Source organism: Heteronotia binoei, chromosome 10 (assembly GCF_032191835.1).
Source record: "Heteronotia binoei isolate CCM8104 ecotype False Entrance Well chromosome 10, APGP_CSIRO_Hbin_v1, whole genome shotgun sequence".
Taxonomy (NCBI): Eukaryota; Metazoa; Chordata; class Lepidosauria; order Squamata; family Gekkonidae; genus Heteronotia; species Heteronotia binoei.
This window is the reverse complement of record NC_083232.1, coordinates 72,239,379-72,258,955: the sequence shown is the minus strand read 5'-3', so window position 1 is coordinate 72,258,955 and position 19,577 is coordinate 72,239,379. Positions and strand designations below refer to the sequence as shown.

Here is a 19,577-nt window from a genome sequence, read left to right as displayed (position 1 = left end):
AAAAGAATGTAATACTGTAGACTACTTAATGCAGAGACATGCTGCTTTTAAGTAAAACTTTTTTCTTGTCCTTCTTAAAACATTTTATTTTGGAGCCACCTGCAGTTCTTTAAATGAGGATATCTAATTTCTGCCACTTCGTTGTAGAAACATTTAAATCTCTCCGGAGGTTTCCAGAGGGTCAGGTTGTGTATTATTGAAAAAATGTGTATGCTGCCAGAACCTGCTCAGGGTGGCACATAACCAAACAATAGCAAGTCAGTAAAGACTTGCCAAGACATAAATGCAACATAAAACAGTGTATCCTAAAGTAACAACTTGGAGAAAACCATAAAATACTTACGATGGTTTCCATTAGTTAAAAGCTGGTTAAATTAAAATGTTTTGCTCAGTGTTGAAACTAAGGTATGTGCCAAGTGAGCCTTAAGGGGGAGGGCATTCCAAAAATGAGGTGCCACCTTTGGAAAAGCCTTGCCTTCACCATCCATCTCTCCTGTAGGGTGCAGAGAGCTCACCCTGAGAAGAGGTTCATGTAGGACTGAAAAGTCTCATGGGGTCTAACATTATTGAACAAATGTAGATTAGCTTGCATATATGTTTGTCTGTACCAGCTTACAACTTAAACTTTTGGGGATTGGTTTATATATCAAGGTTAAAACATAGATGATGGCTATATGAGATGTTATCCTGTGCCTTCCTGTCTTGCTCTGTTACATAAACTGCTTGCAGGTGCCAACTACTAAAGAAGTATCTGTTCTCACCACCAGTCTGGCTTGATATTATTCTCCCTCTTTTCAAAACTGCATTGTAAGAATAACCCCAAAAGTGGTGTTCATAAAGCAAATGTGAAGATACGAACTTTACAAACAGAACTTGAACAGATGTGTTATAACATGCCTTGAAACTAAAGTGAGTTGCTTCATAATTCTTTTCTTAACAATTCTGTTCCATGTTGCACACGCTGACTTATGACTCTCAGAAAATCACTACTATTTCTCTCTGAGTTCAGTAAGCCTGAACTGTATACCTCACAGAAGCAGCAGAGCTAACCAATGTTCCCTGTAAGCTGCAGAGTCTTGTGAGCAAAAATTCTACTTTGTGAGCTGCTGGCATTGGTGAGCTACTGCATAAATTAGTGTGCTCTGGGATCATCCTTCCCGAGCTAAGACAAAAATGTGTGAGCTTGGAGGCTAAACATCTGTGAGCTAGCTCATACTGACTCAGCTTAGAGGGAACACGAGCTTACCCTTGAAAGTCAGGAGAGCTGCTGGCATGCATGTTCAGCAAACTGAATATCCTTTTCTCTAGAAGACTGTATATGTCATACTTATGGTCCTCTGCTGATCAACCAGTGAACGATTTGGGGAGGGGGCACTTTATGCAGGAAAGCATGCTTATAACTTCAAACCAAAAATCTCTAAAACATCCCACTGTGAACTCACTAGAAGATAGTGTTGAGCACACTGGACCATCTGTTATGAGTACATTAGTCTCCTTTGCTAACAATTCATTAACACCTCATAGGATTCTGGAGAGTTTGAGAGACATTGCTAAACAATTTCTACACACTGTCCTATTTTTCCCTGCCCCCTAAAAGAAAGCCCTCTTCCACGCAGTGCAGAGAAGGAAAGATAAAATATTGCTTATATATAGGATGAAAAGAGCAGATCCTGGTTCTCTGAAAATCAGTTGGCTTCATAGCCTTTTGTAAGGTAGCATTTTGTTGCTGAGGTTCAGAGCTAAGTATGCATGCAAATAGCATTGGAAAGAAAAGGGAAATAGCCTAATTTTTGTTTCTGTCATTCTTTGTATGACCTCAAAATAGATAGTTAAGAAATAGCTGTTGTATCCTTAAACTACTAGAATTTCAAAGTTATTAGGCATGGGTGAAAATTATTAAGTTTATTCCCTTATAATGCAGTTTTCTAATCTTGCCCCTAATGTACCAAGAGCCCTTGTGAAGTCTTAATTATTAAAAGCCGCATCTACTTAGATCGATTTTCCTCTTGTCTTTTGCAGTACACCAGCTAAATTGCTATCTGCAACATTTTGTTTTCAAAATTTACTAGCACTGATTTTCATGCTTTTCCCTAGCTGGTAGATAGCCGCCCTGAGCCACTTTTGTGGGAAGGGCGGGATACAAATCATAAATAAATAAATAATAAATTCTAGCTTACTGCTGGTTAGCTTTTTCAAAACAGCCATGAATGAAATACCTCTGTTGCATCCCATGCTTGATACCTCAGGGTCCCTGTGCTGATGTAGTCAGTGATGTAAAATATAAATAGGCTTACAATTAGCACAGGACTAACAAAAGCCCACATAATCTTCCAGTACCAGCTTGGTTTATGGCCTGTCATCACATTAAGGTCTTCCTCAAATCTATCAAAGAAAAGAGAACACACTTTGTTGAGCACATAGTGTAAGGAGCAATGTTCCCTCTAAGCTGTGGAGTCTTGTGAGCAAAAATTCTACTTCTGTGAACTCTGGCATTAAAGTTGTGAGTGAGATGCATCAATTAGTTTGCTCTGGGGCCATTTTTTCCTGAGCAAAGACAAAAATGTGTGAGCCAGAGGCTAAAAAACTGAGCTAGCTCATACTAACTCAGAGGGAACACTGGTGGGGAGCTAGGGTGTCGGTCTAGAAGCTGAGAGATTCATGTTCAAATCTGCTTTGGGTGACCTTTGGCTGGTCATTCTCCACAGGTGAATTACTGTGACAAAATGGAGAAGTGCAAGAACAACATAAAGCAGCTTTGGGTCCCCATCGAGGAGAAAGATGGAGTATAAAAAATAAAAATTGAACCGTGTTGTCTAGTTTAAATGGTTCCATTCCCATTCCTAATCAAAACAAGGTGATATGTATATTCTGGACAGTGAAATCCTGCACATTTTTAAAGAAGCACAATACCAGGAATTTTCAGTTTCCTGGCTTCTGAGGTATAAATAACCTGTGTATAAATTGGGATCACTGGATAGAAACAAACAGAATAATAGTGTTTGGAATAATGGTACGATGTGAAGGGTGCTCTTACCTTCTTAGCCCGTAAACATAACAAACAGCAATAGTTTCCACTAATACAATGAGCAGCAAGGAGAGAGTAGCAGCGTAGTCATTGAAGATATCGAACCAATAGCTGCCAGCCTCTAGGGTGAACATGAGGCCGATGATGCAGTTGACAAAACACACACCCCCTGCAAAAGCAAAAAAGCTGTTGCAGTCTCTGTGGGAAGAAAAGTATTACGCTCAATATTTTTAAAGTACCCATTCTTCATTCCACTTGTGGAAGTGATCAGTGTTCAAAGGGTGGGCTGAAGGATGCTTAGTGTACAGGTGCTTCAGCAGTTGGCCAAAGTGCTTAACATGATGTCTGCAAAAGCAAAAGGAGGCATACAGAAAAGGGACCATTTTGGAACTGTGAAAGATGCTGATGTCAAGCAATATGACTGAATTTTGCCATGTGCCAGAGACCCACATCTTGAAGAGATGTCTAGAAGTGCCACTTTGCCTAGCGTGCAATTCAGGTGCTACACGTGTGGCAGCATTCTCCCACAACACTCCCTTACTGGTGCAAAAGACGCGATTTATGTCTGGCTACCTAGCTGACTTTCACTGCTTGGGGCATGTGTAGGAAATGACTGGCTTACCTGAGATAATCTCCTTGGGCAAGTGGGTGGAAAGGAATTCACTGTCTGTCAAAGGCGTGAGGATGGCTGCCGTGTTCCCTAGCATGCTGCCTATCCCCAGCATCAGCAGCATAATGAAATAGAGCACTGAATACAGCTGTGAGACCTCCATGTTCTTTATTGCTTCAGAATAGACTATGAATGCTAATCCAGTTCCTTGGACTGCCTGCCCGTAGGAAGGAAAACCAAAAACAAAATTATGGACAATATATTGCCATGCCCAAAGCAACAATTGCTGGTGGCGGCGGCGGGGAAATACCTGCCTAAAAAGAAATGCCCACAGGCTGGCTACCGCTTTTAAACTTAGATGACTGATTTGCAGCATGCCTATCAGTGGCTAGTATTTACCTCTTAAGAATAGATCCAGTCAAGTCATTTGATTGGCTGGTAAGGCACTGCACTGTTGCCCAGTGCCCACCTTGTGAGATGTGCCCTCATTGTGTTCATTAAAGCATCACAACCTGGCCAGACCAAAACAATACCATGCCTTGTTCTTGGGACTGTGTGCTTGAAAATGCTTCCATGTTAAAAATTTATCTCATTCTCATACTGATCTCACAGTAGGTCTGTGAACAACAGTCAGAAAGTGGAAGTAAATAGGTTCATGGGTGGCAAGTATCTCACATACTACAAATACATAAAACAACCCTGGCCTAGCTGTGAGTCTGGGATACCCACTCATCAAATTGGAAAAAGTGCGTGCCATAAGCCCTGGAGTGCATTAATTGTTCGGAGGGGGGAATGCACATGATTAGCATAGTCAGAGCTGAACAAACTTGATTGATTTGACTGAACTCATCCTTTGTAATCCAGTGGTATGGTAGCATATATTCAGCTCTGGATGTGGCAGAGGACCTCTCTTGTCAAGTTCTGAAGCTGATAAGGATGTCAGCCAGTTTCCACCTTAATAACACAATCCAGTGGCATTTACATCCCTTTGAAATAAATGGGGTTTTGAGCATTTAATGTGCACCTTATGACTGTTTCTGTCGAGCATTCACTTTTGCTGGCTTGTCCCTAATAATCTGCATGTGCATTGCAGCATGCTGTCCTGCACACACAAATGCAGTGTGATAATGAAATACACTTGTATAACCACATGTGAATGGCTGATGCTGACAATGACAAAAAGCTAACTCCAAATCTACAGTAGTAGCTTTAACAATACTTCCATATACCACAAATTTGGTCTCAGGTTGCATTTACATAGAAAAAGTCCTTAGTCAAATTTCAGAAACGTTAAATGGTAAATACTCCATAATAAATTAAAAGTGTGAGCCACCAACCACAGACTGGTCGCCATTATACATTTTTGAAACATCCTGAAAATAAAGCTTTCCTCTGTTCAAAGCATTTCTTTAAAGCAGCTCACTGTGTCTAATTCAGCTTCCAAGCTGCAGTTCCTTATCTGTGAAGACAGTTCTGTATATTCACCGGGATGAACAGACGCTAGATAACTTTTCATATCTTCAAGGTTTCCTGCTGTTAATGATCCTTCTTCCAGGTCAAAAGCGTTTGTAAGAAGCAAGATCACCCTGTCAACAGAGTTCATTTAGATACTGCAAGAATCAATATTGTCCTAAAGTAGTTTCTGGTACCATTAAATGATTTGATGATTTTTTAAAAAAAATAATAAACCATAAAGCAAATTAAAATTGTGAAGTTGATCAATGTCTAATGGTTCAAAAATGACCACAATTTTTTTTAAAATGATCAGAAATTAACCATGCATCCATTTCCAGTCTTTGTGTGTGGCAAAGCACTCATACTGGGCTGACTGAGCATGAATTTGTAATGTTTGAAAACACTCACAAGCAGGGCCCGCCCTAGACTGTCTGGCACCCTAGGCAATAGTAACTTCTGGCACGCACCCCTGCAATGATAACGTCACTGAGTCACATGAGGAAGGTGCCCAGTTTGGCACTCCCACAAGGCCAGCACCCTAGGCGATTGCCTAGTTTAGCTAGTGGCAGGGCTGACCCTACCCACAAGGATTGGAAGTAGTTTTGAATGCATAATTATTGTAATGCTGTAATGAAAGTTAGTGTATGTTCTCTTGAATGGGTTAATTACAGACTTGGATGTTTTTCCATCATCTCATGCCAAGGCCTGGAATTCAATGGCAGGAACCTGTGACCTCCAAAAATGGTATTGCCTGGATTGCCATCTTGTCATTTCAGTTGCAGGTGAAAAGCAGAGAATTGAAACAAAAAGCCAATCTTACTTGCTTATGCAGTTCTCGTAATTGTAGGTGGCCTTAAAACCGTAAATAGAGAACGTCACAATACTGGCAAAGATTGAGGTGCTGCTGTTGATTAAGGAGACAATGATGGCATGCCGCTCGCAGTTGTTGTTTGGCTCGTTGTAGCTGGCAAAAGCAATGAGGCTTCCAAAGCCAAGCCCAAGAGAAAAGAAGATCTGAGTTGCTGCATTAATCCACGTCTTAGGGTTTGCTAGTTGCTCTAGCTGTAGGGCCACAAAATGAGACAGGCACTATTATGCAGAGTCTTATCAATCCTCTCAATGTGTCTGTGGATTAGGTCATCGCAATTCCCATTTTTATGGCTGTGAAATATAGAATAAGCAATATGGACACAGGTTGCTTTTCCTATCTGGTAAAATCCGCTACTTCAGTAATCCTGTTAACCTTATGCTGGCAACCGGTATGTTAATGTGCCAAATTCAATTGTGCTTCACATCTGCACATGGAGATTTGCCCCATTTCTGTTACTCCATTTCACTTCTGTAGAGAATGCTGTTCCGCTTTCATATTGAAGTCAATGGACAAAAGACCATATATACATAGAGCACTTATTCCTGCAGCAGATCACCAGGTGGTATAGATATGCCAGGGAAGAGAAATTCACGTTTCGTGCTTTCAGATTATTAGTCTATTGCTGTCTTTTATTTTCTACTTGGGTTGTGTTTATATGAATTATAGATTTTATAGTTCTTTCATAGGCCTAAGTATCTTGAATGAGAAACATATATTGGTAAATAGTATGTTTCAGTTACCACTAAAGGTTTTTCAACAACATTTGTCAAGCAGACAACAACATGTGTACCTTTGGTGTAAACATGTACGTCAATCCATTTGCAGCTCCGTGGAGTGTCAGGCCTCTGATTAAGTATATGATGAGGACCACATAAGGCAAAGAAGCCGTCACATACACAACCTGCAAAGGCAACACCAAAGAGATACATTTAGTAGAGTTACAAACCACCATTTAAATCTAATATGCATTTTAAATTCTGAACTGCTCTGCTAAAAGAAGGAAAGTTGGTTTTTATACCCCACTCTTCTCTACCTTAAGGAGTCTTAGTGGCTTATAATCGTCTTCCCTTTCTCTCCTCACAACAGGCATCATGTGAGATAGGTGGGGCTGAGAGAGTTCTGAGAGAACTGTGACTGGCTCATGGTCACACAGCTGGCTGCACATGAAAGAGTGGGGAATCAGTCCTGATTAGAGTCCCACTGCTCTTAACTACTATACCATGTTAGTTATGGAAATTGATTTTATATTTTATGAACTTTTTCGTGCTCTAATTCTGGGGATGAGTTCACCCCATAAAAGAAAAGGTGTCAAAACTCTTTGCTGTCAAACAACCAGTATTTCCCATGTCATCTTTTGAGACCATGAGGAATAGACAGATATCATGGAATCTAGGGAGGGGGGGGGGGCAGAAGAGAGATGCTAACTGTTCTTGTATTGTTTTCACTGTTGAAGTAATATTTGGAAGGTAAAACTGTCACATTTCAGATTCACCTGTGAAAGCCCACGTCCCAAAAGCCATAGTTTGAATGTTGAACATTTGCTAGATATTGAGTTTGTTTATTGGTAGTAGAAAGTGCTGTCAAGTTGCAGCAGATTTATGGCGACTCCTCATGCGATTTTCCGAGGTGGTTTGCCATTGCATTCCTCTGGGTTGCAACCCTGAACTTCTTTGGTGGTCTTCTATCCAAATACTAAACCAGGGCCAACCTTCTTAGCTTCTGAGATCTGATGAGATCAGACTAGCCTGGGCTGTTTGCTTAACAGTACACTTTTAATCCCCCTCTTCATCGCAGGAGCTCAGAGTAGTGACGAATATTATCTGAGTTCTACTCACCTTAATAGAGCAAGCCAGGTATGCTCAAGTGAGCACACAGATCTGTTTACAGGCAGGGTGCTCCTTATGTTACAATGGAAAAACATCTGCACATTCATTCCTTGGAAGTCATGTACATATTAAAACCCTCTGCTTAAAGTAATGGAATCTACTCGTAAGTTAAGAAAAGCTGCCTCATGCATTAGTTTTGTAATCTATAAATAATCATCAGGTCTGCATTTTTTTTTATCTGCATAAAATGTCTGCATTTCCCCCCCCCCCCCAAACAGCAACAAAGCGGTGGTTTTTTGGCAGACAAGGATTAAACCCAAACCGATTGTAATTCACCTCATGTTTGTTACAGCTCAAAACTTCAGGCCCTAATTATAATTTGAATCAGTCGCAATAATTGAATCAATCCTACCTTGCCTGTGGACTCTGTTCCTCTGAGAATGCACAAATAGACCAGCAGCCATGCCAGAATAAGACAAACGGCTAGCTCCCATTGGATGCGCCCACTTTCCTCGATAGATGGGGAAATATTCAGGGTTTTCCTGTACCAAAAGTACTGTGTGGATGATGCCTTCTCACACTCCTCCACATAATTAGTATGGTTAATATTCAGTGGACAATTTGCCCATGGCAAAGGATCCTTGGAATGAAAAGCAGATATGAACTCTCATTTTCCCATAATTTCCTTGGCTTAGGTTCACACAAAGAGTGCAGGTTAGGTGAAATCAGGGCTTTTTTTTGAGCAGGAACACTCAGGAACGTAGTTCTGGATGGCTTGGTGTCGGGGGCTGTGGCCTAATATGCAAATAAGTTCCTGCTGGGCTTTTTCTACAAAAAAAGCCATGGTCCCACACCGATATATGGTGATTTGGGGAGCAAACCATAAATTCTTCCCTGTATGTTAAACAATCTTTCTGCAACAAAGCCTGTGAAGTCTAGGCAAGCTGCCTGTTCTGACAGTGTTTGGAATTCAGTATAGATAAAATAGCATAATCCTTAGACTAACTTCTGATGGTGTGAGATATGCAAACTTTTGAGTTGGCTGGTGTCCTAACTGGGCAGAAGGGAAAGGAAATCAGTCACAGCAATATTCAGAAGAAAAGTTACACATTAAACCAAATATATCTAGCTCCTTCAAGGTCTAATCACAAATCTCTACCTCTTCAAACACAGATGGTACAATATGTTGAACATATTTTGACCACAGCACACTATTGATCAATAAAGTGCACAATGATTGTTTGAAAAGCTAAGAGTTTTGCGATTAGGTCTCTACTTCCCCTCAATAATTTTCCTGATGAAGAGTGATGTGTGGTCTGAAAGCTTGCACTCTGTTAAACCATTGGAAGGAAGTCCAAGGAAAATTATTGAGGAATGGATGCAGTGACACAGTGGCAAACTGCACATTGTCATTTGTAATATTTGCTTTCACAGTGTCACCCCTCGCCCCAAATGAAGATAAACCACAGCAGAAGGAATTCTACAAGACCGATTCAGGTTGCACCAAAAGTTCTGCTAATTCTTACATTCTTATGAGTCTTGCAAAGATAAGCCTCATGAAAACCCAGGGAGAGAAGATGAACTGCAAAGCATTTCTAGAAACAGAATGAAGTGAAAAACAAAATCCACAGAGACACAGATAAGTGAGTGCTGTGGATGAGGGCTGTGTTGGGTGGGTCACAGCACCAATGTGACAAGTCAACAAGTTGCATATTAGACTGTTTATTGCTGGTCCTCATGTATATTACTTCCTGATCAAGTGCCATTATGCAATTTAAACGCCTTGAGAAAATTATAAAGTGTAGTCCTTATCAACAAAACCCAGTAAATTATTCTGGGAACAAATGTTTATAGCTAATTTGAAAATGCTTTCATTTCCCTGTTCTGAAAGATATTAGAAAAGTTTTTGCAAGGCTATTTCCTTATTTAAAATAAGCTTGCTTTTTGACTTAACATTGGTCCATAGAATAGCTTGCAATAATTAAAAGCAGAACACATAAAACCCAGAATTTTGTGTGCTAGTATTCCACACTAAACATTTAGCTGGGTTTCTTACACAGTAAAAGTTTTAGAGAAGGATGAGATCCAAATTTGGCACCCAGTATAACATTCTAATGCAGTCATAGGACCCTAAGATATTTATTTAAAGTGTTCACAATGTAAACATTTATATTTTACTTCTGGGATGTCACTCACTGACTTGATATTGTGTAAACATGTCTCCAAAGTATCAAAATTCGATGTTCCCTTTTTCAAAGATCTCTTCACAGAAAACTCTATATTTCCTGTTTATCACTAAAACAGTTGTAGGCATTTAGTTGCATATGGGACAGTTCTGACCTGCATACAGCTTATTGGCACTTCATTCACCTATTTACTTTTTAATGGCTTTAAGGAGCTGCTTAATTTCAGATGAGCATCAGATAGCTTTGAAAATGCTGGGGCAATTGAGCGAAGGGTACAGAACAGGGACTGAGATCCAGTGATAGAGCATTTGCTTAGATGTAGAGGGTCCCAGGTTCAATCAAAAGCATGTCCAGATAAAAGGGTCAGGCAGTGGTGATGTGAAAGCCCTCGGCCTGATAACACAGAGAATCGTAACCTGTTAATGTTACGTTAGATGGATGTACAGTTGATTTCTCTTTATATAAGTGCTGCATACATTCAATGTATTTACAACTGAATGTATGGTTTTAAACCCTACATTTATCTGGGTACTGGTCCCCATTTTTATTTGTAAACTGAACATGCACTGATTCTTCCTTTCAAACAGGTATACATGCAGGTTGTACATGTATTGACTGTAACGAACAGGGCTACTGCTAGTTAAGCTAAACAATACTAAGCTCAATAAATCAAGGGTCTGACAGGCTCACATGAGAAAATTCCTATTCTGTCTTAGAGGTCCTAAGTAACAAACCAGCAGAGTTTCTGGCAAACATTCTCTTTATTCATTCATTGCACATTGCAGTGTAAGTTACAACATCTTACACTTGGAAAATGTAATGGAAAGCAATAATTGGATGTACAATAGCATGAACACATGAAACCCTCTTATAGTGAATCAGACCCTGATCTATCCTAGTCAAAACAGTCTACTCTGCCTGATAACAGCTCTCCACCATCTTGAGCTGAGCTCTTTCACATTACCTGATCCTTTAACTGGAGATGCTGGTATTGAACCCATGGCCTTTTGCATACAAAGCAGATATTCTACCACTGAGCCATCTCCTTGGCCGGAGAGCCGGTTTGGTGTAGTGGTTAAGTGTGCGGACTCTTATCTGAGAGAGCCGGGTGTGATTCCCCACTCCTCCACTTGCACCTGCTAGCATGGCCTTGGGTCAGCCATAGCTCTGGCAGAGGTTGTCCTTGAAAGGGCAGCTGCTGTGAGAGTCCTCTCAACCCCACCCACCTCACAGGGTGTCTGTTGTGGGGGAGGAAGGTAAAGGAGATTGTGAGCCGCTCTGAGACTCTTTGGAGTGGAGGGCGGGATATAAATCCAATATCATCTTCTTCTTCTTATACTGCAGCATCTCCAGGGCCGCGGTCACACTCACCATTAAATCCTTCCCTAACCCGTTGCTATTATACCCTGCAGCTTTTTTTGTCTATTCTGGACAACAACAAATACATTTGCTGAACTGTTCAGAATCCCCGTTTGATTCTGGATGGGAGAATGATCATGTGCATTTTATATATAGTATTCTATTTCTCACCTGGAATGAATGGAAGAGGTACCAGAAAGCCCAAGCATTTATGACATTGTAGTACATAGAGAGGAAAAAGGATACTATTACACTGGCAATTCCTGAAAATACAAAGATGTAAATTCATTAAAACTGGCCTCGGTCTTCCATGGTATCATATCTCAGAAGTAACAACTACCACCACTACTACTACTTGCTTGTTTATATACTGCTTCTGTGGGATCTGAAGCACCGTATCCCATGGTTCTCCTCTCCTCCATTTTATCTTCTCAACAACCCAGTGAAACAGATTAGGCTGAGAGAGTATAATGAGCCAAGGTCACCTGCCTCATAAGGCTCCCATTGGAGAGAGCAGGGATTCAAACTTGGTTCTTTCAAGTCCTACTCCGACACTCTAAATACCACTCCATGTCTGCTTGCCCATACCTACTTTACCACCCCATAATTCAGCAGCTGAGGTCAGAGCCTACATGGCCTCTTTTAAGTTATAACTGTGAGGGGGGGGGTTGCTGTGGAACCCTGTTAGGTATTCCAGGTTGCATTCCTGTATGTTTTTCCTAAGCAAAGCCTATTTCTGCAGTTTTAAAATATAATTTGTCTGAAGGGATTCAAAAGGGGGTCATCTACAGGCAAAAGGGAAGTTTCTCCATACTCAGTCAAGGCAGAAAAAAAAATAGTTTCTAAATTTAAAAGAAGATTGGAGCAGGGCAGGGGGAGCCAAGAAGCAGTCTGTGGAAGACTGAGCATCCTTCAGGAGGCATGGAATGCAGAGTACAGTTGCCAGTTCAAATGAGGGAAGGAGTGACTCTGAGGACTGAGAAATTAACTTACCCCAAAGAGTTCTTAGGATCCTGGGGAGACAGATTTGGGCCAGGGGATATATCCTTAAACGAGCTACCAGTTTGTCTTGTCTTGATAATTTGGCTAGAATTATTATACATTATTAAATATGCAGAAAATTGTCACAGCAATCTGAAGACAAGTTGTTTTCTGTACCCCCTCCCCCCAAATATTCGTTTGAAGTCAATAATAGACATTTATGAAGCTCAGTACTGATAAGATGGAGTTGATCCTAGTGGCTATTCTCACACTGAAATTAGGAAATTAGAAAAAGCTCCTGGCCCGGATGCCATTTCCTCTGAAATCTTAAAATTAGACCCAGGCTGGTGGGCTTCTCCCGTTGCATCTCTGTTTACAGTTGTAAATCGAACTGGCATAATTCCCTTGGCATGGTTGAATGCAATAGCGGTCCCGCTATACAAAAAAGGTGATCACACTAACCCTGCCAATTACAGGCCGATTAGCCTATTCTCCATCATTGGCAAGCTTTACTCCAAACATCTATTAATCAAGCTCAATCTCTGGATGTTGCAGGAAAAAATTCTAGGCCCTGAACAGCTGGGCTTCTGCAAAGGGAAGACCACTTTAGACCACTGCATTACCCTATCACATCTAGTCAACAAGTACACTGTGCAAAATAACCAGAAAATTTTGTTGCTTTTTTAGATTTAAAAGGCGCATTTGATTCAGTTGACAGGGACCTCCTTTGGATTAAGCTAGATAAACTAAACATGGATAAAAGATTCCTTATGCTTATTAAGAGATTACACACTTCTACCACCTGCCAGATCAAATGCTCATTAGCAGGCAATCTAACATCGAAGATTGCTGCCAATAAGGGTGAAAAATAGGGTTGCTTTTTGGCTCCCTTTTTATTCAATCTCTTCCTTAATGACCTGGCTATTCAGTTGTCTGGTACTGACTGCCATAGTCCAAAACTCGGTGCATTACATGTACCCTTGTTACTTTATACTGATGATACGGTGCTGTTGTCCTGCTCTAGAGTGGGCTTAAGACGTCTGTTGTCCCGTTGTGTTCTGTATTTTACTAGTAATAAGTTCCAGCAAAATTATGAGAAGTCTAAAATTTTAGTTTTCTCAAAAAAGTGGAGACTTTACAAATGGGTTACTGATGGTAAAGGGATAGAGCAAGTCAAGTATTTTAAATACTTAAGTGTTTATTTTCAATATAATGTGACTTGATCTACCCATCGCAAGTATGCAGTGAAGATAGTTAACATCAGTGCATCTGCCATAGCTCGCTTTTTTATGGCAGAGGTAACCAATTTGTGCCAGCTGCCATAAAAATATTCAAAGCCAAAGTGATTTCACAACTTCTGTATGGCATCCCAATCTGGATTGGATCTTATGAATGTGGTATCGAACATGTCCAATCCAAATTCTTGCGTAAAATTTTGGGCATGCCAAAATGTGTCCCATATGCAGTTATCTGCTTAGAAACTGGCATGTCTTTAATGGTTACTAGTGCATGGCTCATGACCTTCAAATTCTGGCTATGCTTGCACTACAACTTTGAACCGGGGAGCTATATCTCTCAAATGCTCTCTGAATTTGATTTGTCAAATTGGTCAGCACATATTGAGAGAAAAATCAAAGCAATGGGTTTATCCCTAGAACTGTTGTCCATGCTGTCCTTCACCATCGCAGTCCAACAAATTAAAAACAGGTTGCTAGATACTGAGTGCCAAGACCTATACAGTCTGGCTAAGAAAACTTGTTCCCCACTGAGTTTTGAGATCTCTCTTAGTACTGGGAAAATGACCTCATATCTATCCGTCTTGCAGGTGCCACAGCAGCGTAGAGCTTTTTCCCTTGCCAGATGCGATGCCATGCCCTGCCCTGCCATTCTTTATGGCAGATTTAACAAGACAGCCTACTCAGTCAGATACTGTCTCTGTGAGAAAAATGTGAGGAGTCAGTTACTCATATTCTTCTTTATTGTAATTTGTATACAGATCTTCGTCACAAGTATTTACATCCTCTTTTAGTAGCATGGTTGATTGTTCTGATGCACTTAAGGTCTATAGTCTTTTGAACAATACTTCATCTAGTGTCACTGAGAAAGTGGCTAAGTTTCTTTATTCTGTTTTAAAGGCATGCCAGAGGATCTCATAGTTTGTTTATGCTTTTCCTGATGTATATGTATGCAATCATTCCATTTTATCTTTCTTTTTTTTTAACCAATTTGCTCTGATATATATATCTATATATTTTATGCCAATAAAGACTAACTTGACTTGACTTGATTGGGTGAGTCAGTAGGAGTGCCTGTTTTGAATGGGGTCCCAATTTCCTATTAAAAGAATAATGTTAATTGTTTGGAAGTACTTTGAATCCAGGTCTCCTTTCAGAAGGTCAAGAAGAAGTCATGGCAAAAAAATGCCTTATCTCCCAATTATGCCCTCTCCTCAGACCAGAAGGATCTGATCTTTGTGGGTGCCATAGAGCCTGACCTCCAAAGCAACCATTTCCTTCAGACGAACTGTAGTCTGGAGATCAGTTGTAATTCTGGAAGAACTCCAGGCCTCACCTGGATACTGGTAACCCTAGGAGAAGGGTGGCTACCTTCTGAACAGGCTCAACAGAGCCTTTTGCTGATTTGAGAAGAATTAGTAATTTCTCAGGGACTCAAAGAAGAATTCTACAGAGACCAGGTGATCAGGAAAATAAGACAAATGAGAACGCACCAACCCCACAGAGGTAAGGACTTATTGCTTTCCATGCCCCAATGCTTCCTTGACGCATGCGCTGTCCCACTGCCAGCTCCAAGTATAACAATGGCATTCCTTCCACAATTAACATAATAAGATAAGGGACTAGAAATCCACCTGCAAGAGAAGCAAAGGAATACATTTAGCAAATGAGTGGATTTGCAGTGCAAATCTGTGCAGAGTTAATCCAATCTAGAGTTGCCAGACCCCATGGTGGAGGTGTGGATTCCCCTCTACCATGTCCTTCCTCCAGCTATCAATCAGCTGGCTGGCAAGGAGGACTTAGCAGGAGAAAGTAGATGTCCTTGGCCTAATTGCTGGTGTCACACAGGAAGTGATATCATCACACCACAGACATCTGGAGACACACTGGTATTTGGGCAAAAACTCTATGGTAGAATCTGGTTTTATCACAGGCCGTTTTCGCACTAGGGTTTGCTCCAGCGTAGCGCCCCATTTACCTCCGGATCTTCTCTTGGATTTCGCACATCTTGCTCCGGCGCTGCGGTTTGCTCTGGCGCTTCAGGGATTTTACGCCGGAGTATGTTTTTCAGCATTCTGCCGGAGTTTCCGAAAACCTCCGGATCCACTCCGGATCCACTCAGCGGAGTTTGCTGTGGGAAATCCATCCACGCCGGATCGACGCTTTGTGGGCGGCACCCTCTCCCTTTCCGTCCTCCCACCCCATCCACCCCCTTGGCCAATCATCAGCCTTTCGCGGCGCTTCCCCGAAGTGCCGGCGCGGCCATTTTTTTTTTAAAACTTCACAGTTTTGCGTAATAGCGATATTTCGAAATTAACAAAGGGAAAAAACCCCTCCTGGAATAGTTGCGTCATTTCGCTGTTGCGTTATCCCCCGCCTCTTCTCCCTTTAGGGGCCCCGGTGGGGGGACCGCGGCAGCCCCCCCAGCAGGCCTTTTCCAGCCAGTTCGTTTCGGGTCTAGTTTGGGGAGGGCGAGCGGGAAGGAGGAGGTTTCAGCGGGCCGGAGGAGGGGCCCCGGCAGCTTCGACTCTCCCCAGCTCAAACACCCCCACTTCACTTCCATTTGCTCCCCGCTTGACCCCGCCGGCTTCCCGCTGCCGCCGCCGCCGCCTTGGCAAAGGGAGCCCAGCCGCCCAGAGACATTTGGCGGCGGCGGCGCTTCTCCATTGTTGGGGGGGGGGGATCTAGTGCCGGTGCGGGCCAAAGCGTTCATGTGTGTGTGTTAAAAACGGAATGCCTCCCTCAGCTGTGCCACCAGGATTTCTGGACCTGCACAAAATCGCCATGTATAAAATGGGAAGTTGGAGTCCTGCATTCTTCTCCCTGGCTACATTCTGCTCGGTTAGAAAATAGACGGAGCTCGCTCTTCATACCCGCCACAGAAGGGGAAGGAGAGAATGGGGCGGGGGGGGGAGCTCTGGCAGCAGGAATCAGTCAGGTCCCCCGTTGCAAGAGCCAGCCGGAGAGGGGAAAGAGAGCGGAGGAAATCCCAGCTTCGCCACCCGGGAGGGAGCGAAGGGAAGAAGCTGCCACACACACACACACACACACACAAACCCCTCAATTTCTCTCTCTTCGTTATTGCGATATTTCGCAACTTCAGAATTTGGGGGGGGGGGGAATATAGCGCTAGGAATGCTTCTGTTAATACATAAAGGACTGTGGAGGATTCTACAGCTGCAGCCAATCCATGAGCAGCAGCAGCACACGTGATGCGGTTTGTCCACGAAATGAAGGGGAGGGAGCAGCTCGATGTTACGTTAGTACGTTAGTACGTTAGTACGTCATTACGCAACCAGACTTGCGCTTAAAAAAAAAAATGATTGACAGGGCATCGAACTCGAGTCGATGCCAGTGGGAAAACAATTTGAGCCGGGGCTTCAGGGAAGGCGACTCCGCAAAGAGTCACTAGTGGGAAAACGAAAAAAATGATCCGGAGATAATTGCGCCGGGGAATAAGGGGAGCAAACGCTAAGTGGGAAAACGGCCACAGAGTTTTTGCCCAAAAACCAGAGCATTACCCAGATGTTGCTGGCATAATGATGTCACTTTCTATGTGGCACCAACAACATCGCCTCCTCATAAGTCCCATCCATCTCCACCAGTTGCAGGCAACACTACTCCAGTCTAAACCCAAGGATATAAATAGATTTAGACTGGAGGAATTCTGCATAGCATCACAATCCTAGACATTTACTTTTTGAAATTTATAATTTGAAAGCTTTGTGTAGAAGTAAAGATAGCACACGCGCACCAGTGCTATAACACATGCAGATCTGGGTATTTAAGTGAAACCTTAATATGAAATTAGAGAGATTCTGATTTTTTAAAACAGAGGCCTCTCTTTCTTTCAGATCTTTTTTTGTAGAAAAAGCCCAGCATGAACTCATTTGCATACTAGGCCACACCCCTTGACACCAAGCCAGCAAGAACTGCCTTCCTGTGCTTTCCTGCTCAAAAACCGCTTTGCTTTCATTATTCAGCTTTAACCATTATTCAAGGACTGGCTAAATAAAGCTTGAAACTTTGAATCAAACCTCTGCTGATTAAGCTGCTTTTGAGAATCTTGAGGTTTGGGTGTTTGACAGAAAGTGGTAGCTTTGTGGGTCCCCCTCCCCATTTCATTCTAACACCAACTCCATTTTATATTTACCTAATTATATGAAGGAATATATATTCATATGGTCCATTCCCCCCAGAGAAACAGATCCTGTGACATAGCATATTCACATAGATGTTTTGCTCGTTTTTTAAAAGATATTTCCCTTGAGGCTCAAGGCAGCTTACAATTCCATTTTTAATTAAATACCATAGGGTTGCCAATCCCCAGGTGGGGGTAGGGGATCCCTCAGTTTGGAGGCCCTCCCCCCACTTCAGGGTCATCAGAAAGCAGGGGAGGAGGGAAATGTCTGCTGGGCACTCCATTATTCTCTATGGAGACCAATTTCCATAGGGTATAATGGAGAATTTAGCTGTGGGTATCTGGGGCTATGATGGGGGCTATTTTTTGAGGTAGAGGCCCCAACTTTGCAGCATAGCATCCAGTAACTCTCCTTAAAACTCCCTCCAAGCTTCAAAAAGATTGGACCAGGGGGTCCAATTCCATGAGCCCCAAAAGAAGGTGCTCCTATCCTTCATTATTTCTTATGGAGGGAAGGCATTTAAAAGCTGTGCAGTCCTTTTAAGTGCGATGGCCAGAACTTCCTTTGGAGTTCAATTATGCTTGTCACAACCTTTCTCCTGTCTCCACCCCAATGTCTGCTGGCTCCACCCCTAAAGCCCCCAGATATTTCTTGAATTGGATCTGGCAACCCTAATAAAAACCTCTCTGCTCTCTACTCAAGAAACATCTCACAATAACACTCACAATAGACTCTTCTGGCAAGCTGCCACCCCCACCCCACCCCACCTCTTGGGTTGTTGCTGCTCTTCAGGTCTACCAAGCCAAGTGTCCCATCCAGCACTGCCTGTACTGCTCAGCCAACTCCATGGTTATTTTTAATGTCTGAATCTTCCCCTGATTATCCTAACAGTTGCAATCTGTTTCAAGACAATGAAGAGACTGGAAGAATGCTTTGAACAAGCTTTCCTGGCTTGGTGTCTCAGTGGAACTAGTGAAGGAGCAAAAGAGAATGTGATTAAGGAGAGTCTTTCACACAGTTCAGACTGAGCAGTTGTTAAAGGATAACTAATTGTCACAAAAAGCATTAAAAGATAACCAAGGGAAGAGGGAAAACATCAAGAGCCCCATGCCACTTCAAAGACAGGACTTGGGAGCCAGGGTGGAATGTCCTGTTATTTGGAATTCTGAGCTCCTATTTCCTCAATGATTCTTTAAAAATTGAGTTAAGCTGGAGTAGCAGCTTAAAAGGAGAGACCCGTCTATGGCAGGTGTTGTATATGTGCTTAGAATAGTATCTATAAGCTGGAGTTCTTGCCTGGCTCACTGGGGCCTGAAGGACAGAGCTTGGGGGACTCATGAACAATAGGCAGCAGGATCCAAATCCTGCTGCCCTGCTCCAATCAAGAGCCCCCAACTGGTTTGAATGGTCCAGTCACAGGCAGCGTGGGAACTTTAGGTGTGTATATATAGGGGGCCCCGCGGCCCTAGTTTTCAGCCTTTGTAGGCAGCGCTATACCATACTGTATTCAGTAAAAGAGCTATGTTCACTACCACCTTGCCTCATTAACGTATAGAACCCACTATATTATAGTGGCAACGAAGATGGGATCCTGGTAAGCGAGGCCAGCAGCTACGGCCGTTCCGCACCACCAGCACTGACAATGGCCGCTACGCCAGGAACGATTCCCGAGTTCGATGTGACCAGCCCAGAGTGATGGGAGACCTGGTTGGATCAACTGGAGAACTTCATCCACGGAGTTGTGGGGGATAAAAAGAGACTGCTATTCCTCAGCTCGTGTGGGATGAACACCCAGGAGCTAGCCCAGGGGCTAATGGCGCCCACCCTCCTCAAGGATGCCTCCTACAAGGACATCACCGCCGCCCTGACGACCCATTTTACACCACA

The 19,577-nt window shown here is 42.6% G+C and overlaps 1 protein-coding gene across 2 annotated transcripts in view; it reads right to left on the bottom strand.

The window, feature by feature from the left end:
• The window catches only part of SLC6A20 (solute carrier family 6 member 20), a 30,655-nt gene that overhangs the window by 678 nt on the left and 10,400 nt on the right, over nt 1-19,577 (bottom strand). Inside the window, exons 2-10 of one of the 2 annotated variants that reach the window (XM_060247492.1) lie at nt 15,042-15,182; nt 11,504-11,595; nt 8,200-8,427; nt 6,752-6,862; nt 5,911-6,152; nt 5,059-5,221; nt 3,648-3,852; nt 3,035-3,194; nt 2,217-2,382 (exon numbers count right to left, since the gene is read on the bottom strand). In XM_060247492.1, coding sequence (XP_060103475.1) covers nt 2,217-2,382; nt 3,035-3,194; nt 3,648-3,852; nt 5,059-5,221; nt 5,911-6,152; nt 6,752-6,862; nt 8,200-8,427; nt 11,504-11,595; nt 15,042-15,182 — 1,508 coding nt within the window. The remainder of the gene's footprint in view (nt 1-2,216; nt 2,383-3,034; nt 3,195-3,647; nt 3,853-5,058; nt 5,222-5,910; nt 6,153-6,751; nt 6,863-8,199; nt 8,428-11,503; nt 11,596-15,041; nt 15,183-19,577) is intronic. The other variant, XM_060247493.1, reaches the window with a different exon arrangement.